Source organism: Peromyscus eremicus, chromosome 1 (assembly GCF_949786415.1).
Source record: "Peromyscus eremicus chromosome 1, PerEre_H2_v1, whole genome shotgun sequence".
Lineage (NCBI taxonomy): Eukaryota > Metazoa > Chordata > Mammalia > Rodentia > Cricetidae > Peromyscus > Peromyscus eremicus.
In genome coordinates, this window is record NC_081416.1 from 155,983,416 (window position 1) to 156,009,882 (window position 26,467).

General features: G+C 53.2%; 1 protein-coding gene across 4 annotated transcripts; it reads left to right on the top strand.

Annotated features, from left to right (window-relative positions):
* The first annotated feature begins 244 nt into the window (after nucleotides 1-244).
* On the top strand, nucleotides 245-14,720 carry Kctd15 (potassium channel tetramerization domain containing 15). 4 transcript variants are annotated; one of them, XM_059275019.1, is made up of 7 exons: nucleotides 245-363; nucleotides 1,894-1,989; nucleotides 3,527-3,649; nucleotides 4,277-4,452; nucleotides 9,052-9,196; nucleotides 11,838-12,143; nucleotides 13,310-14,720. In XM_059275019.1, the coding sequence occupies exons 3-7, from the start codon at nucleotides 3,554-3,556 to the stop codon at nucleotides 13,466-13,468; spliced, it is 882 nt and encodes a 293-aa protein (XP_059131002.1). In that variant the 5' UTR covers nucleotides 245-363; nucleotides 1,894-1,989; nucleotides 3,527-3,553; the 3' UTR covers nucleotides 13,469-14,720. The 4 variants fall into 4 exon arrangements, with proteins under 4 accessions (XP_059131002.1, XP_059131009.1, XP_059130996.1 ...); XM_059275026.1 differs by having other exon boundaries at nucleotides 250-363; nucleotides 1,891-1,989; XM_059275013.1 differs by lacking the exon at nucleotides 245-363 and adding an exon at nucleotides 1,379-1,635 and having other exon boundaries at nucleotides 1,891-1,989.
* The last annotated feature ends 11,747 nt before the right edge of the window (nucleotides 14,721-26,467 follow it).

Below are 26,467 nucleotides of genomic sequence, written 5' to 3' on the forward strand. Positions count from 1 at the left end.
GCCATCGGGGGAGGCCGCTGGAGAGAGAGGGAGGAGAGGTGGTGGGAGCGGCGGGAGGGCAGCCGAAGAGCGGCTCGAAGAGGAGGCGGCGGCGGCCGCGGCGAGGAGGGAGGAGGCGAGGGGAGGGCGGGGAGGGGAGGCCCCGGCGCGGCGCGCCGCGAGGGGCCGCGCGGAGCGGGGGCCGGGGCGGGAGGGGTGGGTGGGGGGAGGGTTGGGGGCGAGAGAGAAAGTAACTCCAGGACGAGACCGGAGCGACCCGCGCGCATCGAGCACTAGGCGACGAGGCTGCGCCGGGCGCCCGACACCGGCGGCTGCGGGGGGCGGGGGCTGCGCCGGAGCCCGATCTGCCGCTCCGGCTCCGAGGTAAGCCCAGCGCGGGCGGCCACCGCTCAGCGCCGCACACCCCCGGTTCCCAAAGTGGCTGCAATGCTGAGAAAGTCACTCGGCCCGGGGCCGGGACCTGGGCTGGGAGTTGTGTGGGGGGGGGGGAGGCAGGCTGCTTTGTCCCTCTGCTGAGCGCAGGGGCTGGCGGCGTGGGGGCGCCCAGCACAAAGGCCTGGCGCGCACGGGGCGGGGGGTGCCCACGTGGGCTGGTCCTGGCCGCGGGTGGACCCTCCCCACTCTGCCCGGCTCGGATCTTCCTGCCGCGCGGTGTATGCGTCCAGGTCCTCCGCACTCTGGTTCCAGTACCAGCTGGAGTGACCTGCAGAGCCGGTGACTTTCCTGAGTCTGAAACCCGCTCCATGTAGCTTGGGTTTCGGGTTGGCGCCCAAATCGGAGAAAAGAAAAAAAAGTCTCTAACGGGACAGATGTGCGTCCTCTGACGCCCACCCCACGAGTCCCATGCTAGACGTACTGGTGGTGGTCCCAAGACCGGACCTCGGCCTCCATCTCTCCGCTGCCCACACGCACCCCTTGACCTGGATGCGGACACTCTCATTCTCGCACTCCGCGCCACTGTAGCGCCTCTCTGCCCTCCCTCTAGAAACCCCGGACTGCAGGAAGATAAAAACCTTCAAGTTTTCACTCCGTGTCTCAAATGTGCATGAAGGAATTTAACTGCACGAGTGAATAACAGCATTAGTTTCAATTAATTTTTTTAAATCCAAGCAACAATAAACTTTGAGAACAAAAGCGCTTTTACGTCCTTAATTAGGCGAGCTTCCCATCTGTGGTCTTGAAGTGTCTGCCTCTTGATTTAACTTTGTCCCCGCCCCCACCGTACTCCCACCCCTTCCTCGCTGGGCCCTTAGGGTACCTTGGCCACCCCGCCCCGCGGGGCCGGAGGTTCGGCCCAGCCGTCTCCTGTAGCCCCGAAGTTCACACGGGCCGGCGGGCTCTGCGGCGGGGCTGTCGCGCACCAGGTGGCCCGCCGCGTTGCTCCCAGTCCACCCCCTGGACAGTCCTGCAGGCCCCTGGCACTGTCGCTCCGGGCAGGCGCCCAGGGCGGAGAGCTGAAGGGAACTCAGAGGCGCCTTCTGTTTACCTTTTATGGTTAAAATAACAGCTTAGCAAAGAAGCGACTTCACGAAGAAGCGATTTAGTGAAATCGTCTCAAGCTGCCGCAGCTCAGCCAGTTTAATCACCCCCAGAGAGCTGAACAACTGCGAACACAATGGGACACAAAATCATTTTGTGTGTAAATGAGCGTGGCATTCTGCTCACTTCCCTCTGCTCAGGCGGGCGGGGCTCGGCTGCGGGTGGGCGCGGGACCCGGGTCTCCCACCACAGCTTGGAGAAGCGGGTCAACGCCGGGCCAGTTTGCAAACCCGCGGAGGTCCCTGCAACAGGCAGGCGCCTTGGCCAAGCCTCAGCCGCGTCTGGGTGGTGGTGTTTGGTGCAGTGAACTTGTGTCCCCTATCAAATTCACTTTTGTGCTTGTGATCTCAGCAGTGGTCTCAGGAGCAGGGTCGTGGTCCACCGCAGATGCGTTTGTCGGAGGGAGCAGTGGAGATTCGGGTCAAGGCGTAAGGCCTGGGGCTTCCAATGGTGAGTTTCTGGTTTGTGCTGTGGGAAACACGCTCGGGCAGCTTGGGAGATTGGGGTGCTTGATGCTGCTTGTCACTCATGAGTTGGGCTCTGGTAGTGGGGAAAACGTGGTGCTTTGGTGGAATTTGGGTGGGAATTCCTTCTAGTTCTGTAGACCCCTAGTGCATCTTCCCTCATCCCCACCCCCTCCCAGGGCTGGATAAGCCATCGGGTCTGTTTTGGTTTCTCAAAAGCTTCCTTGAGATAAGTGACCTGGAGTGTCCAAAACGGGGGACTGGACAGCCGCCCACCCCCATGGGGACAGAACACCCTCCCTTCACCCCAAACAGTTCAGGTCAGAGAACTTCCCAGGGCATAGGAGGGGAGGAGCCTTTCTTACATTTGAGGGTTTGAGTCCAATGTTGTATCATTGGATGCCGAATTTTAAGGCATAGATCCAGAAGAGAGGGTTTAATAGAAAACCCAGGTTACCATGTAGTTGACCCATAAGAGTTAAATGTATGTCAGAGAAGTCTAGGTTATGTTTGTGGAAACCCCCCTCCCGTGTGTGTGTGTGTGTGTGTGTGTGTGTGTGTGTGTGTGTCCCTATCTCCCTTCGAGACCGCCCAAGCCAGTGGAAGTGGTAACTAGAAGCCAGAAACCTACCCTTCTCCACCCTTCTGCATGGGTCCCATAAAAAGCCCCTGGGGGAGCTTCTGGGGACTGAGGCACAATTTTATTTCAGGTGTCTGTGGCACATAGGAAAGTCTCTAAGTAGCTCTGGGGAGGAGGGGAGAAAGCCCATTTGCTGATTGCTGTCTGGCCTGCTCTGAATGCCTCAAGGGCCCATGATCCTGAGGGGGTCTGGAATACATTAGGCTCAGGCAGCACCGTTCCAGGGGTCTGTGGAGAAGCAGGGAGGTGCAGAGTAGGCAAACAAAGACAGGTTCCGTCTGCTTTGGGAGCTCTAGGTGATTGGTGGCTTCCCTGTGACTCGTCCTCATCTCTGTGCCCAGGCTTCTGTCGAGAAGAGGGGTGTCCTATGCAAACTGCATCTTAACTGGGTGGTAAGAGGTCCTGGGCTCCCCAGTCAGTTGAGGGGAGCTGCACTCCCCCAAGGTTCTCTCCACTGATGCAAGAGGAGACACGCTTGGTAACACGGCTCTAACTCAAAATACCAAAGAAATCAGATTTGTTCTGAAACATTGCAGGGCAATAATGGCGAGCATATGTTTTAGGCTGTCATTAGCCGAATTAGCAGACATGGAGCTGCCTAGAAAACGTGTGTGAGTATGAGTGTGTGTGAGAGAGAGAGAGAGAGAGAGAGAGAGAGAGTGTGTGTGTGTGTGTGTGTGTGTGTGTGTGTGTGTGGAGAGAGAGAGAGAGAGAGAGAGAGAGATGCTATAGCCTGGAGGTCTGCTTTGGGGTGTAGAGTGTTGGGAAGGCTTCCTGGTGTATATGGGATCCCAGACAGCATCTTTGTAAAAATCACTGACCCCAGGGAAGATCCATTGCCGTGGCTCCTGAAGGGTAAGCCCCCTGTCACTGCTTCCCACAGATACTCTGGGCAGGGATGGAAGCCTAGATGCCTCACCGCAAGGAGCGGCCGAGCGGGTCCTCCCTTAACGCACGCGGCGGCGGCGGCGGCGGCGGCGGCGGCGGCGGCTGCGGCACCACAGCGGTGAGCTTGCAGGGTGGGCTGGGCCAGCCCCTCGGCCCTCTGCTCTTTTCTAGGGAACCTGCTCACTAGCTGCCGGTCTTCTGGGACCCAGCACTTAGGAGATAGATATCGACTGACTGTACGATTATGTATTTTTTTTTTTTTGAAACGAAAATGCTCTTAATTTGATGTGAAATTTACTACATGTATAAAGCTTGGCGCCTTAGGTGCTGAGGAAGTCACTAATTTAGAGGTGTCTCGTTACTGAGACAAACTTGCAAAAAACCCCTGAATCCCAATTCACAAATTGGTGATTCGTTTGTCAGGGGATATTTCACATCTAACACATAAGCCCGCGACCTTTAATTAGAATTTTGCAGTTTGTTTTATGCCCCTGGAGGCTGACACCTTGAAAAAAAATTTTTTTTCTTGATTTCTTATTGCTAATAAGCATCCTTCTCCCTACCCCCCCACCCCCAGTACTTTGAAGAAAATGATGCAAATACACTTAATTACAGTGGTGGCCATAATTTGTCAGCTGAATATGTGATCAGGCACAAGCAGCAGTGATCTGATTAAATCTGTGATCACATTTGAAATAAAGGGAGGTTTAGCAACCCTTGTTTTTCCATTTATTTCTATCTCTAGGAGGGAGGAAATATGTCCCGGCTGTCACTTACCCGGTCGCCCGTGTCTCCCCTGGCTGCCCAGGGGATCCCACTGCCAGCTCAGCTCACCAAAGCTAACGCACCTGTGCACATCGATGTGGGCGGTCACATGTATACTAGCAGCTTGGCCACACTCACCAAGTACCCTGACTCCAGGTAAGAGCTCCACTCCCAGGGTCAGGCATGTGGTGCAGACCCCGGGCATTCACAGGGCACTATGCCAAGGCCAGTCACTCCTGATGGTTTGAGAGATGGCGTGTTTGTCGAAGGCCACGTCTGACTGGGGCTTTTGACCCTGCACCAGTAGCCTTTGTGGTATAACATGGAGTTCCTGACCTTAAAGGGCCAGTCCCACATGAGCCTGGCCAGCAGCTGGCTGGTGAGTCTCACAGAGTGACACTCAGGAGTCAGGTGTGGGTGGACATGTTTCCCATGGGAAAAGGCACGGTTATACCCTCCTTTGTTTAGGTGGTCACAGTTTGACCCTGAGTGCTAGGAACAAGCTTTCCTTTTGGAGCTGGAGGGTGCAGCAATGGGTTAGAAATTGCAGGACAGTCGGGGATATTTTTGACAGTGGCTGAGCGTGAGTTCAACACCTTGTAATGTGTGGAACTACCTGTGACCAAGGACCCTGACTGGGGACTTTCAGACTCATCCCTGGAGGGACTGACCCTTAGCAGAATGATGCTGAGTGGGCCACCTTGCTTGCTCTTACTTCTTGTGGATTTACTTCCCAAGGACACACCTGGGCCTGGCAGCTGGTGGCAAGACTAGTGGGGGTGGGTGGGCGGGCTGTGTCTCTGTGAACATCTCCTACAGGTGACACTGCGCAGCTTGCTGGGCCCATGCTGATTGCTCCCGGCAGAGCAGCAAGCACCATCGGCCGGTGGGAGGGCGGCCTGTCAGGCGTCACCTCTCTTTTATACATTTAAAATAAGAAGAGAAATTAATTAATCCCCTAGACACTGAGGGCTCATCACCAGGGTGGATGCTCAGAGCCGAGAGGGTTTCAGTGCACAGAGGTGTCTGGGCAGAGCCCTCGTTGTTAAGGACTGCCCCTGGAGAAGGGGATGCAGGAAGTAGATTTTGTGTCTGGTCCAGACAGTGGCAACACAGACTAGGCACGAGGTCCTTATGAACTTGGAGCTTGGGCAGGGCAGGAGCCATGAGGCTGTACAGTGTGTTGGTCCTTATGAACTTGGAGCTTGGGCAGGGCAGGGGCCGTGAGGCTGTACAGTGCGTTAGCCACGTGCCTGCTTGCAGAGCCCTGTCGAGGCTCCGAGATGAATTCTGTTCATTTCATCTCGGTTCTGCCTTCTGCGGCATTCCTGAGTTGTGTGAGATACATCAACCCTTAATCGACTGATGGTGTTTGTGAGTGAGATTCATAAAAATCTTTGCCTACAGAGACTCTTGGAAGGGTGTTTCCTGAAATCCGACATTGGCCTTCCGCAGCCATCTCTCCCCAGGCCTGGTGGGCAGGGAGAGAGCTCCCTTCACTTTTGTCTCCAGTGGCTTGTGGGGACTGAGGAGCATTGCCTCCTCCCTGTCCCATGGTGTCGCTTGCCCACGCTTATCGACTTACTGTGCAGGGAGGCTTGTTTTCTCTCTGGGGAGCTGAGGACTTGGTGATGTGGCATGTGGGACCCTCCACTGCCTGGGTATGCCCAGAGGGGATACTTTACCAGAGCTGAGCTCAGGGTGAATCTGTCCTTCTGCCTAGGTAATTCTGGTTCAGCAGAGCTGTTCACTAGGCCTGAAGTTGAGGCCTAAAGCAAAGACTAACGTGACCTATGAGACAGTAAAGGCAGTGGGTCATGGAGAGCTACAGAGCTATTATGTGTGGAAGATGCCCCTTCTGGACCCTGTGGGCATGGTGCTGGACGCCTCCTCTGGTTCAACCTGAGCACGTGGGCTGAGGTTGAGTGGTCTCGTGGTCTGCCTCTCCCCGTGCCCTACCGACTGGGTGTCACTTAGCGGCTGCTGACACAGCCCCATGCTGTCACGGGAGCAGCACGTGAGGGTGGCTGGGAGCTTTGGAACTAATACCATTGCACACATAACTCCCTGGAAAGGCAGCCAGAGTGGGCACGTTAAGAGGACAGTTAAGAGGACGATGAAGTCAGTATGATGACGCCTTTATAATCAGGGCAAGTGGCTGGATAGTGCAAGTCCCAGCCACCAAAGTGAGTGCACCAGCTTCTTTCACAGGGGACCTGCGAAGTTGCACCCTCAGAGACCTGGTATAGGGATGCTTCCCACAGGGACATATGGAGCCACCCACAGAACTCAGGAGGTCACATGGGAGCTTGCTCATGAGAACCTGTGAATGATAAGTGTTTCCTGGTGGTTGCTGGGCCTCTGTCTTAAGAGGAGGTATCCTGCTCCCATTAGTCCCAGAAAAGACGCTGAACCATGGAAAGATCTAGAACCTGCTTGTCTTGGCTCAGTAGACAGCCTAGAACCCTGCCAGCCTTGGACTGTGGGTGGACTGGGAATCCTCTAGACCGACAGGATGCTCGGGAGGCCTCCGCCAACTCCAACGTCAGAGCAGCTTGGAACCCAGCCAGACCCAGCATTTTGCTTGCTACACAGAACATTTGAGCTCAGCCTGGGGAGGGTAGAAAGAGTTCCTGGGAAGGCTGAGGTGTCGAATTTGCTGGCTCACCTGTGCACATGCCTCTGACCTCTTCCTTGCTGGAGCGGGGTGTGGACCCTCAGCTATCTGCCCTAGCACTGGATATCATGGCTTAGTCACGTCTATGTCCAGGGATTTGGGGTGCCCCCCTCCCCATCCCTATTCCACAGCTAAATGTTCAAGTTTTGCAGGGCCAGGTCTCAAATGAGCTATGGAACTCACAGGGGTGTCCAGCGGGGTCACCAGGCGCTGGAATCCTGCGTTACTGACTGGTCAGGGTGGCCTGCATTCAGGGGAGCTAGTGTCAAGAGCCTCATGTAACCCCTCCAGAGAGAGCCAGGCACAGCCACCTGGGTGTGGGCCCTCGCCTCTGCCCTTCCCTGTGTCCTGGGGAGGACATTGTCACCAGCAGCCTGTGGAACCCTAAGGAGTTATATTTACCAGTCGTACCTCTGGTTCTTCAGGCTCAGGCCTCCACACCTCTAAACCACAGGTTCTGACCTGCTCACTCCCACCTGCCAGGCAGCCTTGCCCTTTATACTGCCCCCCTGGGACAGGCTGGGCCGTGTCCCGTCCCCAAGATGAGAACAAGTGATTACATGGCCCCCAGAACTTGGGGCTGTGTGGATTGGGGGTACCTAAGAAGGACATTGGGGGCTCTGAGTTCTCAGCTCTGGCAACGGGTATGCTCTGGGTACTCAGGGCTGTGACTGGGAGTGGCTGACTTGGACTAAGCAGGGAGTGGGTGGCTGGAGGGACAGGACAGAGAGGATTCTTGGAAGGGGTAGGGTGGTTGGTGCAGGCGTGAAGGGCTTGGGCCCTGGCTTGTGCAGGCCGAGCCAAGAAGTCCCCTTAATCCCTAGTTCCCTGTTCTCCAAGGCTTTTTTTTTTTTTTTTTTTTTTTTTTTTTTTTTTTTTTTTTGAGACAGGGTTTCTCTGTGTAGCCTTGGCTGTCCTGGATCTCACTCTGTAGACCAGGCTGGCCTTGAACTCACAGAGATCTCCCTGCCCCTGTCTCCCAAGGGCTGGGATTAAAGGTGTATACCACCACCGCTCGGCCTCCAAGGCTTTCTTAGGAACAGCTCTCCCTGGCTCGAAGTCAACCAGCCCCTGAAGGACACTGCCCACCTCCCTTCTGCTCCCAAGAGAAGTTCTTAGCTGACCCAACCCACTTTGGGGCTGCTGATTGTCTAGCTTAGCCTTTGAGATCTGCAGAGCAGTTAGCCAGACCAGACTTGGCCACTGTGTGCATTAGGGAGGCACTAGCTGGGGCTTCAGGGGCTCCCCCAAGTCCTCCCACAGGCCCTGTGTCTGAGGCACTGTCCTAGGCACTTCTCTTCCTTCCCTATCCCAGCCTCTCACCAGATGTCACGTGCTGTGATATGTTAGATATGGATACCTGTCCAGAGCTTAAGACCGCATGCTCACACGCTTTGGGGGTAGTCCACATGCAAACACACACTCCCTCTTGTCTGTCTCTCCCCTGTGGTTCTTTAAGTGAGCAGTTATGGGGCACTTGAGACTTCGTATCTCTGAGTCGCTTGTGTTAGCTAGTGAGTGTCACTGCCTGAGACTGTGACCCTGTGCCTGTTGTCTGAGTGTGCTGTTATCTGATGTTGGTTGATGTGGCTTGGGTGTGTATCCCCAGAGACTTGGCTGGTTGACAGACATTTAGCAGGTGTGTGGCTGGGAGCTGGAGTGCCGGGTGGTCGACGCATGTTTTCTGGGCACATCTTTCTGGGGTGTGTGTGTGTGTGTGTGTGTGTGTGTGTGTGTGTGTTCAGTTCGGACCAGCTGGTTTGTGTGGCTATCTGTGTCTTGCTGTGGTTGTCTAGGTTGCCTGTAATCTGTGTCAGTGGGCCATCAGACAGAGCTGGGTATGTCCCTTAGCTGCCTATAGCTCATGAATGTGGTTGGAGTGTGTGACATGGCTGCCCTAGTGTTTGTGTGGAGGCAGCCTGTCTGCCTCACGTGTGTGTGCTGACAGTTGTCAGGATTGGCAAGGTCTCTAAGGGTGAGCTCTTGCTGCTCCAGCTGAGTGAGCTCTGAGGGCTGGGGGTGGGGCAGGTGAACTCAGCCCTCCCCTCCTCATATCCCATCTTGCCCATCTCTCCCAGAATAAGCCGCCTCTTCAACGGCACGGAGCCCATTGTCCTAGACAGTCTCAAGCAACATTATTTCATCGACCGGGATGGGGAGATTTTCCGCTACATCCTGAGTTTCCTGCGGACGTCAAAACTGCTGCTTCCAGATGACTTCAAGGTAAGTCCGCAGCCGGCGGCACCCTTGCCCTGCCTGTGTCGTGACATTACACAGGGGACGCTGTGACTTAATAAATGGACCCACAGTTGTCATGGCAACCACAAAAAGTTAACCGATGAAGCCGAGGGCTAAATCAGTTTTTCTAAACTCATTTTGCTTCCTCACATCTTCAGCGTATTTATCAGGGTGTAACAACAATTAAGCTTTGGCACTTACCCCAGGTTAGTTAGCTGTGTTTAAGGACTGCTGTGCATTGGAATAGAGGAGTTAGGGGTCCATGTGTCTGTTCCTTGTTGGCAATTTGGAGTGGAGAAAACCCCTAAGAGCCAGGTGGTCACCCTTTAAACAAACATTGCTCCCAGGACTCGGGATGAGCTTGTGTTAGGTGGCTGATCTGGTTCCTCGTGGTCCTGCCTCAGTGCTGAGCCCCTCCGAAGTCCTGGGAATCCTGGAGGAAGGGAACTCAGGCTTGGCTCTTGCTGGCAAATGTCAGTCTCTGTGCTTCCTTGCTTTGGGGCTTCCTGCGGAGACCACTGTACCAGCAGCCCCGGGCCCTTTCTCATCCAGCCTGCTTACTCTGTGGCACCAACTGAATTTGATCTGAAAATAGAGCTACACCGAAGGAAGAATAGAAAATAAAGGATAAGTCTCAAATACATGGGGCCAGTGCTTCAGAAGTGGTGCGTGCCTGGTATGGTGGATCCCACCAGGAACAAACTTCATTCCAGGCCTTCCAAGACGGAGTCAGGGGGATTGCTGAAAGTTCTAGGCTAGCTTGGCCTATAGAGTAAGACACTATCTTAAAAAAAAAAAAAAAAAAGTCAGCAGGAGTAATGGCGCACGCCTTTAATCTCAGCACTCGGGAGGTAAAGGCTGGCTAGTCTTTGTGAGTTTGAGGCCAGCCTGGTCTATAGAGAGAGTTCCAGGCCAGCCAGGGATTCATAGTGAGACCACATCTCAAAACAAATAAACAGAATAGAGCGCTAGTCAAATGATGGGGAGACCTGGCCCGGATGGGTTGGAAGGACAGTGTTGAGCTAGGTGGTAAGGATGAGAGTAAGAAGACAGGTGTGAGGACCTTGGTGAGGGTCGGGGATGGCACTGGAGGGAAGGGCCGGCTGGGGCTTTGGTGATGCACCAGGAAGGGGAGGCCGCTGGTGACGCCTGGCTCTTGGTGGGTGCCTCGGCATTTGGCACAGCTGAGAGCTGGGAAGAATGATCGGGTTTGCAAACGGGGAGGACCACACCAGCCCTGATGTAGCGATGCCGGGAACAGGCTCATTACTAGTTAGGCCACTGTGTTTCTGGGTTTGCTGGGAGTCAGGAGAGAGTGGCATTGAGGGAGAGGGTGCAGAGTCTGTGAGTGTGGGTTATTGGGTCAGGAGGTACTGGAGGGTGTGCCCAGCTCACACCTTCAGCCCTGAGTCAGTGAGTGAAAGTCTAGGTAGGCGTGGAACATTCTAGGCTTGGGGAAAGAGTTTGGCATAAAGGTGTCAGATAAAACTCTAGAAGCTGGTGAGAGCTGGGAGAAGAGAGACCTGGGGTGGAGCCCCAAGGAGACTTTTATGTTAAGAAGGCAGGGTCACAGCTCATGGTGGGTGCAGATGATGGGATTCTAGGCCTTTGGGGCCGACAACAGATGCACGCCGGGCCTTCAGGGCGGGCTGTGCTGTGAGGGCTGACCTCCCTTGCCTTTCCCCTGGGACCCTCAGGTACCACCTATGTACCGAGTCCCACTGAGTGGCGTGAGTCATGGGCAGAGGCCACTCGAGAATTGGTGACCACAGGGCTGGTGGCAGGGTCTGAGGTGACAGTTCTTGTGAGTGGACTGCTTAGTGAGGACCTTGTCTCGGGACCTTCCTTACCAGGGACCTTGTCATATTCTCTACCTGCTTGGGCAGGACAGGCACTCACCCGATCCTTGTCCTTTCATCTCACTCTGCCTCTCAGGGTCCAGTGCTCATATTCGTTGTAAAGGGGGGAAGCTGGCTCGGGAAGGTCAGTGTCAGGTTCATAGGCCTTGTGGCTGATGGGTGACCAGGCTGAAATGCAATCCATGAAGGTCTGCGTGGGAGCTGGGCAAGGGCACGATGCCCTAGGTCCAGGGTGGATTTCCAGGAAGGCAGCACAAACCCAGACCCCACCCTCTAGTTTAGCTTCCAGCTTGCCCTTTTCTTTCCTTTCCTCCCTCCCTCCCCCCCCCCTTTTTTTTTTTTTGTTTTTGGTTTTTCGAGACAGGGTTTCTCTGTGTAGCTTTGGAGCCTGTTCTAGAACTCACTCTGTAGACCAGGCTGGCCTCGAACTCACAGAGATCCGCCTGGCTCTGTCTCCCGAGTGCTGGATTAAAGGCGTGTGCACCAGCAGCAGCTTCCAGTTCTTTCTATGCCACTTCTGTTTGTCATCCAGTTGAAGGTCCAGGAGGAGAGTCTCACCAGGTGCGCCCCAATCTGCTCTTAGATTCTTGGTGTTTGGGGCATTGGAGTCTTTGCTCCTCTCTACAGTGGAAATGACCATCCTAGTCCACCCTGTGACCTGGGAGTTAAGATATCTGTGGAGAGGGAGAGGAGCCCCACTGGGGACAGGATGAGCCGCCCACATGGCACGGCCTCCTGCTTCCCTGACGCTGTGTGCTTGTCCACAGGACTTCAACCTGCTGTATGAGGAGGCCCGGTACTACCAGCTGCAGCCCATGGTTCGTGAGCTGGAGCGTTGGCAGCAGGAACAAGAGCAGCGACGCCGTAGCCGGGCCTGCGACTGCCTGGTGGTACGAGTTACCCCCGACCTGGGTGAACGCATCGCCCTCAGTGGCGAGAAAGCCCTCATTGAGGAGGTCTTCCCTGAGACCGGGGATGTCATGTGCAACTCCGTCAACGCTGGCTGGAACCAGGACCCCACGCACGTCATCCGCTTCCCCCTCAATGGCTACTGTCGACTCAACTCTGTGCAGGTGAGGGCCGTGGGTGCCTCCCCGCAGAGGCCCCAGGATGCAGAGAGAGATGGAGGGAGACATGGTCCCAGAATGGAATGGACGAACCCCGTACAGAAAAGGCAACAATGTGCCGATGCATAATTTATGCCTTGCTCATAATTAAATGATGGTGCCTGGGGGATGGACTTAAAAAAATTGATCTGTACTTTTCTTTTTCCCCTAAAAGGATGTTCTATAAAAAAAAGAAAAGAAAAAAAGGCCCAGAGTATTTTCAACTGAACATGCTTCATTTAACATGCAGAGGCTGACTTTGGATTCAAATTAAACCCAGGCACCAGGAAAGGCAGGGAGCCTTCCCATGAGGCTGGCCCTGGGGCCACTGGCAGGCAGCAGCTGCCTCAAGCACTTCTTTCTTTTTGAGACAGGATCTTCTGTGTAAACCGGGCCTGATGTGCACTTCGGCTCCTCCTGCCTCAGCTCCCTGTTTCTGAGAGCTTTTTCCTGACTCACAGACACTTAGATTTGGGGGTTAGGACAGAAAGGGCCCTTTGGGGAAAGCCCTCCACTTCCTGTAGGCTCTGAGTAAGAGGTTGCTATTTGCTGGACAGAGATGTAAGACCAGCCCCCACCTTCCCAGAGACATAAACCCAGGAGGCCATGTAGGCCTACAGAGACTCACACACCAAAAGGACTCCCCCTCTTTCCCTCCACCTAGAACTCTTTGAGCTGATGAGCCCTCAGGCCTCAAACCATCTGGGACTCAGCTCCAGGAAGCAGGTGGCTACCCTGAGGCTAGGGGGCAGGGGCTTTCCATTATTGGAGCAGGAGATCGAGAGAAGGGGTGCCTAGGGCCATGTGTGTGTGTGGAGATGGCGTAGGGCACACTCTAGATAACAGGGAAGGGACCCAAAAGCCCCTTTTGCTCCCCCAGTTCCTGGCTATACACCCCTGAGAGTTGGAAGGAGTAGCCTGGGTGGAATAGCACAGCCACCCTGGTTGGATAAGTTGAGGGCCCCGACCTGACTGCACCTTGCCGTACGAAGGGCAGGATCCGGCTGGTAATGTCAGTGAGAGACACTGAAACCCGTCAGAAGGTAGCTTGCTTCGCCTGGCACCCGCCTGCCCACGTGGCCAAGCAAACTCCGACAGCCAGGCACTGCTGACCCCTTTTTCTTCCCCTGCAGGTCCTAGAAAGGCTGTTTCAGAGGGGGTTCAGCGTGGCTGCATCCTGCGGGGGTGGTGTGGACTCCTCCCAGTTCAGCGAGTATGTGCTTTGCCGGGAGGAGCGGCGACCGCAGCCCACCCCAACTGCCGTCCGGATAAAACAAGAACCCCTGGACTAGGCCCTGCCTCAGGGCCCACCTGAGACCCCCTCAGTCCTGGGGCAACCCCAGAGACATGGAAATAGTGCTGAGGAGTCCTGCCTGTTGGTGCTTCACCCTGGGCACAAGACTGAGGGCGGGGACGGCAGCCGATTGAGGGGTACCAGAGGCATCCCCATGGGAGGACTGTTGATGTGACCCAGAGATGCTGTGGTGCAAGGATGCTGCCAGCCTCCAACCCTTCTGCTCCTCAGTCTGGTACAGCGTCCTCTGCTGGCTCACTTCAGAGCAGCTGTTTATTCTTCTCCACGCTTGTTGGATGTCAGCAGGCCTCCTCGCGTTGGAGATGGCTTATTTTTCTACAGTATTTAAAACACAACTAACTGTCGCTGCACAGGTCGGCAAGGCCAGCAAGGACCGCCGCTGTTTTTACCTGGTGCTCAGTTCTCAGTCCAACGTTCAGCAAGCCTTGCAAAGGATGGGCTGCCGGCGTTCAGGCCCAGGTGCCTGCTGAGCTGGGGCTGTGGGGACAGATGTGACAGCGGGGTGCTGCTGGAGATGGAATGGGGCCCCCTAGGGGCAGGGCAGCTGGGAGGAGGAGGGCTATGGGGGCTAAGTGACTCTGTGACTTTCATCTGAGACACTCTGCTGCCCCCTGCGTCCCAGGCTGTACTTGGTGCACGCCTGACCTGCTCATGCCCAGGAGCTTCCAGTCCCAACTGACTGTGCTCACATCTGGGTTCTTGGAGAAGTCTCCACCCATCCAGTCAGCATGGGGCCACAGCTTATCTCAGGAATGGACCCTTCTACCAAGGGACCCATCTGTCACCATCAATCTCTGGGTCCCCAGCTCAGGGAGCCACCCTCTGCCCCAGATCCAATTTTCCCACACTCATCTGCACATCAAGTTTTGATTAAATGTACTAAACTAGCCTGTCAGTAAGGTACAGACCCAAGCTTACCCAGTGCTCTTAACCCCACATTCCAACAAGGACTGGCCCTGAGAGGTCCTCACAGACCTGCTGTCTCCCAGACGACAGGCCCAAAAGATGGACACCCTGGCCTTGTCACATCTCCCCTAGCTCCTCCCAAGTGGAGGGACTGCAGAGAACTGATGGATGGGGTGCCCTGGCCGGCTGCCCGTTTGTGTATAATGCCTGTAGACTTGTATATGACTCCTTTAATATTGTAAAGATGCTGATGTACAATTGTTTTGTTTGTGTAAACACATTGCGTTCGTGGTTCGTGCCATAAAGAACGCTACAAAGCAAAAGACTGAGGCTCCGTCCTGTGTAAAGCTGCAGATTCCCACACTTGACTGGGGTTGGGGGGGGGGGGGGGGCGGCGGCAGTTTCCTTCCTGGGTTCAAATCGAGGAAGGAGCAGCCGTCGGTGGAAGGTGCATGGTCACACGCTTGCTGTTGCTTATCGCGTTAGGGTGTTTTAGTTACTTCTCTGGGTCCCCCTGGGCCACACAGATTCTGCATTCTGATTCTTAGCCCCTAACCAGATGCAAAACAGGTTTCTGAGGGGTTTGAGACCAGACTTAAATTTTGGGGGTTTTCTGGTATTTTAGTTGGAGCTAAGTTGATGTTCCTCCTCCTCCCCATCTTTTTTTTTTTTTTACTTAGGAGAACTTACTGTGTATCCGGGCTAGCCTGGAACTCACTGTGTACTGCAGACTCGCCTGAGAGCCCCAAATGCTAGGGTTGCAGCTTTTTGCTACATCCAGCTTGTTCTCTTTAAACCCCAACACACAATGGTATGAGAAGGTGACACAGAATGTCTCAGGCCAGCCAAGGGGCAGAGGCTAAGCAACCAGCATGCAAACTGGATCCCATTATGTCCCTTCCCAGGGAAAGAGTCTGAATATGTCATACGGGCCTCTAATTTTAACGAGCTTTTTAAATTTTTACTCAAATCCCTGTATGCTCAAAGCCACGAGGACCCATTTTATATGCTTGCCTAGGGCCACCACCCTCCATCTGCCTTGGAGCTTGGGAGTACAGGCCAGCTCCAGTCTGAGGCCGCAGAGACGTCATCCCAGCATACAATCTAATTTGCTGGACAAACTTGTTAGGCTTCTCTGCTTAGCAACATGCCTACAGCTGGCACATCTGCATTTTGGCATCAGGCAGGCATCTGAGAGAAGGAAAGGGGTTGTATTTGTTGCAAGGAAGTCTTGTGGAAACACCTAATGCTGTGTTTATGGATTTTTTTTTTCCTGGCATAATAGCTAGTATAGGACCTGATGGGTGGGGATTCTCCAGTACTTTCAAGCCCTCTTTTTGTGCAAGAAGCCATGCATGGCAGGGCATGGTGGGCACTCCTGAAATCCCAGCAGTTGGAAGGTGGAGGCAGGAAGATCAGGAGTTCAAGACCACCCTCTGCTACCTAGTCAAGAAGTGTAATTTTACACAGGCCTGTAACTCTAGCTACTTGGGAGCCTAGGGCAGAAGGATTACAAGTTCAAGGCCAGCTCAGGCAACTTAGTGAGACCCTGTCTTAAAGGTAAAAGAGGGCTGGGTGTGCCCAAGGCCCTAAGTTAAATCCTACTACCTTCCTCCCTCCTCAAACAAAATAACACATCAGTTTTACAACAATTGAAGAGTTTCTGAATTTGCAGGGAAGTACTGTGCTCCCATGGTGATCTTGTCATAATCATCTTCCTGCTGGACAGTGGTGGCGCACACCTTTAATCCCAGCACTCAGGAAGCAGAGGCAGGTGAATCTCTGAGTTTGAGGCTAGCCTGGTCTACAGAGCGAGTTCCAGGACAGCCAGAGCTGTTATATAGAAAACCTCTGTCTTGAAAAACCAAAAAAAAAAGGAAAGGAAAAAATTCATCTTCCTGATGATCAGTATGCACCCTTTCCTTAAAGCACAAAGAGGACGTCTTACATCTTTCCATGAAATACCAGCACTATTTTTACCTCTCTGTAAACCTCAGAACTAATGATTCTTCATAAGCAACTGGACAGAGAGAGTGGGACAACGCTGCCTCCCAAAGCCCTGCCAGTCTAGTGCCAGGGAAAGCTGAAGCAGGTGGTTCCACCACTGTCCCGTTCATGAGCTCAAAGCCACTTACAACATTAATAACATCTTTTGGAAAGTGTGGGATTTTTCTTAAAAGCTATTGATTGTGTTCCCTAGAAACAAAAAAAGGGCATTTTGTAAATGACAACCACAGTGCATCGTTTTTAGCACTCTGAGGCAGTTGTTAAAAGGCCCGGGTTCCACAGAACCTTGGATATAGATTCCATGTTCAAATGCCAGGATTCCTGACCTGAGGATCCTGGTGAGAGCCAGGCCCATGGCAGCTTTGTAGTCTGCCAACACCCAGTGTGTGTCCTGCTGGCAGATGTTACTGTCAGTGAACATGAATCTCGGGTACCTTCCCCGGATCCCAGGCCTGGTCTTGGTACGGGGGCTGTTATGGTGTGAATGTGAAGGGTCTCCCACAAACATTCGAATGCTCGATCCCAGCTGGCTGCACAGTTTGGGAAGGCCAGAGAACTTTAAGGACGTGGTCCTAGCCACATGGGCCACTCCCACTGCCCCAGCTGCTGTGCTTTCCTGGCCATGATGGACGGTACCATTCCCACTGTGAGCCCAAGTCAGTCCTTCCGCCTTGAAGTTGCTTCTGTCAAGTCACAGTGAGGAGTAAAGTAATAGCCTGTGTGAGCCAGGCCAAAAGGGGACTGAGAACAAGCCTTGGAGAACCAAGGATTCAGACCCCACTAAGCCCCCAATCAAGAAAAAACTCGAACGTGGCCCTCAACAGAGCCTTTGTCCTTTCCCTGTGTTCTTTGGAGATGTCTGCCCGGATTGTCTCAACTCATCACACTCCTGACTCTGGAGACAGGTAAACAGTTGTAGTGGCCCAGAAGGATACTCCAGGCCACACAAGATGGAAGTATCTTCTGTTGGGTCTCAAAGAGAGCCCAGACAAGTCTCCCTCAGTACCTGTGGCTGCTCCTAGGCCTCCTCACCTTGCCCCCACCCTAAACCTCTCCCCCCAGGGGCAGGGCTTCCACTTCCCTTCCCCTAACCCTGATCCTTATATAACTCAGCCATTTTGGCTACAGCAGTCTCTTGGTCAGTGGTTCCTCTCCCTCCCCTTCTCTCCTCTCTTGGTTTAGTCTGCCAGCCATGTTCAGCCCAGACTCTACAATAAAAATCTTGGCCACACTTTAGAAGTACTTGCGTCCTCCTCCTCCTCCTCCTCCTTTTTTTTTTTTTTTTTTTTTTTTTTTTTGTTTTTTCAAGACAGGGTTTCTTTGTGTAGCTTTGGAGTCTGTTCTGAACTCACTCTGTAGATCAGGCTGGCCTTGAACTCACAAAGATCCGCTTGCCTCTGCCTCCCGAGTGCTGGGATTAAAGGCGTGCGCCACCACCACCACCACCACCGCCCAGCTTTCTCCTCCTTTTTATTTCATTTGTATCCACTAACTAAATGACAAGGTGGGACATATAGGCAGGCATCATCAGAGGATTATCAGGACACTGGGAACCAAGTGATACAGGGTTCTGACCAGAGCCAGAGGTCCAACTGATGGCCGGGGGTGGGGTGGGGGGGTTGGCTACAGGTCTGGAACCTGACATCTGCGCTGACACAGGTGCTGAGCACAGTGTGGTGGTCATCACTTGAGCTAAGTACATGGGCAAAGCTGTTTGCCTACATGGCTCCAGCTGCCACGTGATACCAATTGTCTTAAGTGTCCTTTCCTGTTGCAATGATAAAACACAAATGTGACTTAATAGAGAAACCATTTATTTGGCTCACAGTTCAAGATTACAGTCCATTATGGTGGGGAAGCCAAGGCAGCCAGAACTTAGGTGTGTGGTGGGGAGGGGAGACAAATCAAACCCATAATCACGAAGATATCAATGAATGCCTGCATGGCCACTCAGCTCCCTCCTCTTTTTCCTTCAGACTAGGGCCCAGCCCTAGAAATAGTGCCTCCCTACACATAGAAGATGGGTCTCCCCACTTCAATTAACCTAATTAAGAAAGTCTTTCATAGGCATGGCCGCGGGACAACCCAATCTAGAATATTCCTCACTGAGATTCCCTTCCCACATGATTCCAGACTATGTCAAGTTGACAGTGAAAATAATCACACCAGTCTTGTGCCCCACGTGACAAGGACATGGCAACCTTTCTTTCTGCCCCTCAACCTGCAAAGCAAGTGGTTCCTAGTAGAGAGAGGGCTTGTCCCCTATTCCCCTCTGAGGATGGGCAGAGGCTCAGTGACGTTGAGGGGTCTGAGTTACTACACAGGGTCAAAGCTGAAACTGTCCACGGCCACAAGTTATCTGCAAAAGGATGTCTTTAAAAGTAGTCGTTAAAAAGGGCCAGGTATGATAGCACACACCTTTAATCCCAGCACCCAGAGGCAGAGGCAGGCAGATCTTTGTGAGTTCCGGCCAGCCTAGTCTATCAAGTTCTAGGCCAGCAGGGGATATACAGACTTGCTCAGAGAGAGGTGTGGGGGCGGGAAAGAATTGCAACAATTGTTAACAGCAGAAGGATGATCTCGATGTAGCCGCACAGGCCTTTAATCTCAGTGCTCAGGGAGTAAAGGCAGGCAGATCTCCGAGTTCGAAGCCAGCCTGGTCTACATTAAAATATAAAAATCAGCCGGGCGTTGGTGGCACACGCCTTTAATCCCAGCACTTGGGAGGCAGAGCCAAGTGGATCTTTTTGAGTTCGAGGCCAGCCTGGGCTACAGAGCGAGATCCAGGAAAGGCGCAAAGCTACACAGAGAAACCCTGTCTTGAAAAACCAAAAAAAAATACATATATATATATATATATATATATATATATATATGAATTTAAAAAAATAAAGAAAAGAAAGTTGTTTTTCCCCTTGAGTTAGGGTCTCTCACTCAGTAGCCCAGGTTAGCCTCAAACTCTTTAGCCTCTTCCCTCCTTAGCCCCCTAAGTGCTGGGATTATAGATGTGTGCCACCACTCCTGGTGAAGAATGGTTTTAATGTCTGTTCATCAAAGGCAACTCTTGCCTTTATGGACGAAAGGTTTCTCACTAGCCAGCGCAGGCTTGTTGTTAGTATCCAAGGAAACCTTCAAAGATAAAGCTTTAACGTCCAATGGGAACCCCAAGACAATTTCCCTGCTGTATTTCATAACTTCACCTGGATCTGAGGGAGAGAGTCAAGGGCACCTACTCACAGAAAACTCTACAGTATCGGCTGCATTTAGATTAAAATTGTTAAACTCACCAGCCGGGGCCGAGAGGCCTAGAATAACACTTCCGCCGGAATCCCTTTTTGCTAGAAGGACATTCTGACAATGCACTATGGTGACCCAGGGGTTCTCTGGAGCACTCAGGAGATGCCCTGTGTGGAGCAAGACAAAGACAAAGGTGTTGTTGACATCTCAGGGTCGCTTCCTGCCAGGAGCGAGGTTGGTACTGCTGTTCTCTAGAAAACAGCAGCATTTTCGGTGGTGGCCCAAAAGGGACACAAGCCCAAAGAAAGAGAGCTGACTGGGCACCTCTCCCTCTGTCTCTGTCTCTGTCTCTGTCTCTGTCTCTCTCTCTCTCTCTCTCTCTCTCTCTCAGGATCTTACAGTTTGGTGGCTCAGTCATCACCCTCATGACCCTGTGAGCTTTCAGCAAAAGTGAGACTCGAACCCAGTGCAGCCCGTGTGTCCCCTAACATATGATTTGGATGTGAAATGACTCCCACAGGCTCATGTGTCTGAAAGCTTGGTTCCTACCTGGTGGTGATGTTTGGGGAGGCTGTGAAACTTTTAGGAGGTGTGGGGGGCTAGCTGGAAGAAGAGGGTCACTGGAGAGGGGATGGTGGAGCTTGGTGGTTACAGGCAAACTCTTGCTTGCAGCCAAACTCCCTCTGTTCCCTGGTCACCTCGATGTGAGAAGAAGGTACTCAAACACCCCTGCTATCATGCCTTTCTCATGTGATGAGAACCTCTCCTTTTTATGTCCCTGCCTCGGCTACCTTCATCCTAAACTAACCCTTAGATTTGGGAGCCCTGGATAGAGGCTCTTTTCCCACAAGCCTCAAAACTTAGCAAACAGGGTCACCAGTCTGATCCACGGTGGGACCCCCCAAACCTCAGAGCCTCACCCCTAAGAAGGGGCTACTCTTGGGATGTGAGTCCAGGTGTGGCTGTCCATCAGTTACTTTTATCTACTGAAAACACAGGCCTCCTGTGTGCCTGTCTCCAGCCCTTGCCCCAGGAAGGATGTGCTAGCATTTACGCTGTTTGAGGGCTAGCCGTTCAACCATAACTTGGAAAGGTGGTGTTGGACATGAGTTACAGAAGGGTCTCTGCTCCAACACAGACCTTCATAACTTCTGTTATGGTTCGGATATGAAGTCTCCCCAGAAGGTTCACATGTCAAAGACTGATAGCACTGTGCTCCAAAAACACAATCACCAGAGCACCAACTTCATCAACAGGTCAGCCCACTGGTGGACTCCTAGATGGACAGGTGGGGCTTAGAGGTAATAGGTCCCTGTAGACATGACTTTGAAGGACACCTGTTCCTGGACACCCCCCCCCCCACCTCTGCTCACTAGTTGTTGATTGGGGAGCAACTCTGCTCTATCATGTATGGCCTCACCACAGGCCCACAGCTGCAGAGGTCAAACTCACCACAGGCCCGCAGCCACCAAGGTCAAGCAGCTAAGGGGGGCCAAGTCTGAAACTGTCAGGGAAAGGCCAGCCACTACAGACAGGTACACGAGAAATGATAGCCCATGAGGCCAAGACATCTGTTTATCCACATGGATTATTCACATTCCATCCTTTACCAGAGGTGCTGTGAGATTATGCAGAAGAGAAACCATATTATAGTTTCTAAATTCATCGTGTCACCAAACACAGGTGTATGACCCCAGATCGCATGTGTGTGTGAATGAACAACCTCACAGGCTGCGGTGGGGGGTAACACACAAGGAGAGGGACTCCAGATGGGCTCCATTTTGGAATGTTGTCTTTATTTCCATCAGGACAGTCAGATCTGACAGCTTTGTCATCTCTGGCGCTGTGGGGGACACTTCCTGACCCAAAGCCATGGCTGAAGAATACTAGTTGGTCATCGGGGACTGACTGCTAGGATCCACCTTAAACAAAACTTACAAGCCAGGCTGGAGTGGTAGTTCACACCTGACATCCTCGCACTTGGAAGGACGAGTCAGGGTTGCCATGAGTTTGAGGCCAGCCCGGGCTACATAGTGAGTTTCAGACCAGCTTGGGCTACAGAGTGAGACCTCCACTCCACTAAAGAAAACATGCCAAAACAAAACAAAAGTCACAAACCAGGACAAAAACTTCAGGACAAAGTCAGAGCCTGCACGGGCAAAGACCTGCACGCCAGGCTGAGGCTTCCGAGGATGCCGATCCTGCTCACAGGAGGACACGGGCCATGTAGGTCGAAGCCTGTGTCCAGGATGTCACCAGGGCTTCCTCATCTGGGTCCTGGATGGGGTCCAGGGCTCCCGAAGTGGCTGTGGTTTGGGACGAAATAGGCTGCAAGGACTAGGCTGGGCGCAGGGCTGGGCGGCTGCCCCCGCGGCGGACGCGGGCCACGCCCTCTTGGACGCGAACACACCCCCATTTCCCCGGGCCCAAGGAGACACGCCTGGCCCTGCAGACAAACAGGAGGCAGATTTGTACGAGTAAGTACAAGGTCCTGGAATGCTCGCCCTGTTACCACACACTATACAGAGAATAATTGGGAGAAGATTGTGCAAGAAGCTGGGGCGTGCAGCGAGATCTCCAAGTTCCCATCCCCAGGGTCGGGGGAGGGGGGGACCGGACAGGAAGGGGGCAGCTTGGAACAGAGGAGGGCGCCACCTTCAGGTGGCATGGATGCCTCGCTCTGGCAGGGGGGCAGTGTGGCTCTGCAGAGGGCTGTAGAGCCCAGGTCCCTGCTGAGGGTTGGTAGAGGGGACCACGCCCATAGCCCCGGGGTGGCTGCGGCTTCACTAGTGGCATCGGGGCCCCGCCTGGCTGTGCCTAATGAGGCACAAAACCGTCGCCAAGGCCCCCAGGCTGGACGCACACCAGGTCCTGGGGGCGGCGGGGAGAGCTGGGGAAAACCCCACCCAACAAACTCCAAAGACAACCCCTGCCGCACCCCAGGGTCTGTGCCTGGCCAGCTGGGCTGCATTTTCAATCCCACGGAGCCCCCAGAGGTGGGTCCAACCCGGAGGCCCAGTGACTCACTTCCCCAGGCCCTGAGGCCTCAGTGGAAGGTGCCTCCCTCTCTTCTCAGGCAAAGCCTCCTTTGTTCTCTTGCTGGCTTCTCTTCACAACCCCTCACCCTCCTCTGCCTTGCAAACTCAAGTCCTGCGGTGTTTCAGTGGTACCAGCTGTGATCAGGGAGGAGCGGGCACAGGCAGGCACCCCTAGAGTGCTCGGGCTTTGCAGAAGGCTTGCCTATGGCCCCTGTCCCCTTGGCTCTCCCACCGCCCTCGACACCAGGGAAAGCCCCCACCTCCATGTACAGGTTGTGCGGCTTCCTGGGGTGCAGGGCTGCTGGATGGGGACCAGAAGGAGGGTGGTTTGGATAGCTCATCCTGATGGGCACCACCCCGAGCCGAGGCGCTGAACTAGCCTTGGCACTAATCTTACATCAGGGAGAAGTTTCGAGCGACATCTCACTCTGCGGCGCCCCCACTCCCGTGGGCCTCCTCTAGTTCCCATGTCCTGGTGGAGGGACCACGTGGAAAGCCAAGCCCAAGGAGGGAATTCATGAAGCCACCTCCAGACACAGCCTGTCCTCGGCTCCCCAGCTCCCCTCCCGGCTATGTGCTTGCATCCATGAGGCGGGGCCAACTGTCGTCAGCTGACCAGCTCTGCATTGAGAAGCTGCCAGAGCCTTCCAGCCTGCCTGGTCCATTTTGAAGAAATATAAGACAATTCCTATATATTGTTATTATTATTATTATTTAGGTTTTTTTTTTTTTAGGATTTCATACACGGTTTTTGTATCTACACTTCCATCCTCCTTCTCCGCCAATTTCTCCCATGTCCTTCCCACCACTCAAAATGATGACCTCTTCTTTTTTACTTTATTTTATGTGCCACCGTGTTCTGCCTGCATGTGTGGATGAGTATCACGTGTGCGTGGCGTCCATGGAGGCCGGAAGAGAGCGGTAAATCCCCCTGGGACTGGAATTACAGGCAATTGTGAGCCAAAATGTAGGTGCTGGGAATCGAACCTAGGTCCTCTGGAAGAACAACCAGGACTCTTGACCACTGAGCCATCTCTCCAACTCACGTGTCCTCTTCTTTAATCATTATTGTTACATATACATACACAAACTACTGAGTCCATTCCTGGGTTTAGGGCTGACCACTTGGGGGCTCATCCTTAGGGAAAACAGCAACACCCTGGTCCCCTGTCCTGTCTAGAAGACACTGTCCCACAGCAGCGCCCTGGTCTCTGTCCTGTCTAGAAGACACTGTCCCACAGCAGCGCCCTGGTCCCTGTCCTGTCTAGAAGACACTGTCCCACAGCAGCGCCCTGGTCCCTGTCCTGTCTAGAAGAAGACACTGTCCCACAGCAGCGCCCTGGTCCCTGTCCTGTCTAGAAGACACTGTCTCACATCAGCGCCCTGGTCCCTGTCCTGTCTAGAAGAAGACATTGTCCCACAGCAGCACCCTGGTCCCTGTCCTGTCTAGAAGAAGACACTGTCCCACAGCAGCGCCCTGGTCCCTGTCCTGTCTAGAAGAAGACACTGTCCCACAGCAGCGCCCTGGTCCCTGTCCTGTCTAGAAGAAGACACTGTCCCACAGCAGCGCCCTGGTCCCTGTCCTGTCTAGAAGACACTGTCTCACATCAGCGCCCTGGTCCCTGTCCTGTCTAGAAGATAACGGTCTCACAGCAGCGCCCTGGTCCTCTGGCAGTTTCCCTTCTTCTTTGATGTTCCTGGAGCCTTAGGTGTGGGGTTTGTGTTGTAGATCTACCAGCGGAGGCTGGGCACCCCATGATAGAGGACTAATTAAAAAAAAAATCCCTATATACATAAGTTCTCAGTTTTATTTATAAAAGTCAAAAATGGGGGAGGGAGTCCCTGATGTCCTATAAACAGGAGAGACAAAACGTTTATGAATTAGAAGTTGCTGGGGGAGTGTTCACTGGCCAGGTATATTTAGTGTCTGCATCAGCCAGGCAGGCACAGGGCCAGTGGCCTAGAAGAGACCCTGCTGGAGGCTAGGATCTGAGCCATCGGGATGACATGAATGGCCCACTCATTCGGTCCGTATACCTACCGCACGTGGGGAAAGAGCATTTAATAGTTTCATTTGGCTGGGCATGGTGGAGCACACCTGTATCCCAGAATTCAGGGGGGTGAGGCTGGAGGAGCACAAGTTTAAGATTAGCTTGGGCTACAGAGGGAAATTGAGGCTAGCCTGGGCTACAGAGGGAGTCTGAGGCTAGCTTAGACCACAGAGGGAGTTTAAGACCAGTCTGAGCTACACAGTAGGACTCAAAATCAAACAACAAAGGTAAAGCCAGAAGAAAAAGGGCCCATTTACTCAGGAAACGTGGATCTAGAACAGCAGTAACAGGGGCCTGTGAGATGGCTCAGCAGGTAAAGGTGCTTGCAGCTAATCCTGCCAACTTGAGTTCAGTCCCCAGGACCCATCTAGTCAGAGAAGAGAGCCAACTCCTACAAGTTGTCCTCTGACTTCTATACGTACACTGTGGCACCTGTACAAACTCACCCACCTACCCACCCCACGCAAAAACAGAGCCTGTTTTTGCAAAAGCCTGTATATGGCTTTCCTGTGTTGCCTCTGACAGACTGCCATAAACCCTGTGGCACAAAACAGTGTTAAATTTGAGATGAAATAATTTCTGTCTTGTTCTAGAGTTCAGAGTGGAATGGGACTCATGGGATTATGAGCTGTGCTCTCTCCTAGTGATCCTAGGGTCAAAGCCTTTCTTTTATTTCTAGCTTGTGGAGGCAACAGCCTGCATTCTTCGGCTGTAGTTTCTTGCTCCAATCTCAAAGCCAGCAGCCCAGCATCCTTAAATCTCTCTGACTCTCTCTTTTCTGAACTCCTGTAATTACACTGCGTCCACAGATAATCCAACCTAACCTCCCCACTCTAAGGTCAATGGATCAACCTTAATTCCATTTGGAAACTTGATCGTTCTCTACCACAGAGCCTTCCCTGTATTGGGATACCCGTTGAAGGTCTGTGGATATTTAGGAGGATTCTTGTGCTTACCACAGCTGGGTAGTAACTTTACTCAAGAAATCTCAGCTGGGTATAGCTCAATGGTTGAGTGCTTGCACATGCAAGGTTCTAGGTACCATCCCAGCATCACAAAATAGTGACTGTGATGATAATGATGATGGTGGTGATGATGGTGGTGGTGATGATGGTGGTGGTGGTGGTGGTGGTGGTGGTGATGGTGGTGGTGGTGATGGTGGTGGTGGTGGTGGTGATGATGGTGGTGGTGATGATGTGATGGTGGTGGTGGTGATGATAATGGTGGTGGTGGTGATGATAATGATGGTGGTGGTGATGGTGGTGGTGGTGGTGGAGGTCGTGGTGATGATAATGGTGGTGGTGCTGCTGCTGCTGATGGTGGTGGTGGTGATGATAATGGTAATGGTGGTGGTGATGAAAATGGTGGTGGTGATGATGATGGTGGTGGTGGTGGTGATGATGATGGAGGTGGTGGTGGTGATCATGGTGGTGGTGGTGATGATGATGGTGATGATGATGGTGATGGTAGTGGTGGTGATGATAATGTGGTGATGATGATGATAATGGTGGTGGTGGTGATGATAATGGTGGTGGTGGTGATGATAATGATGGTGGTGGTGATGATAATGGTGGTGGTGGTGGTGGTGGTGATAATAATGATGGTGGTGGTAGTGGTCGTGGTGGTGGTGGTGATGATGGTGATGGTGATGATGATGGTGATGGTAGTGGTGGTGATGATAATGGTGGTGGTGGTGGCTTCCCCAGCCGATGGCAGAGTGCTTGGGTACTTTATGAA

What these genes read in the sequence shown, in the direction of transcription:
- Kctd15 (XM_059275019.1), top strand. Translation starts at nt 3,554, where the DNA reads ATGCCTCACCGCAAGGAGCGGCCGAGCGGGTCCTCCCTTAACGCACGC. An exon ending in ACCAAGTACCCTGACTCCAG is followed by an intron (nt 4,453 to 9,051) that starts GTAAGAGCTCCA and finishes CATCTCTCCCAG; the next exon opens with AATAAGCCGCCTCTTCAACG. An exon ending in GTCGACTCAACTCTGTGCAG is followed by an intron (nt 12,144 to 13,309) that starts GTGAGGGCCGTG and finishes CTTCCCCTGCAG; the next exon opens with GTCCTAGAAAGGCTGTTTCA.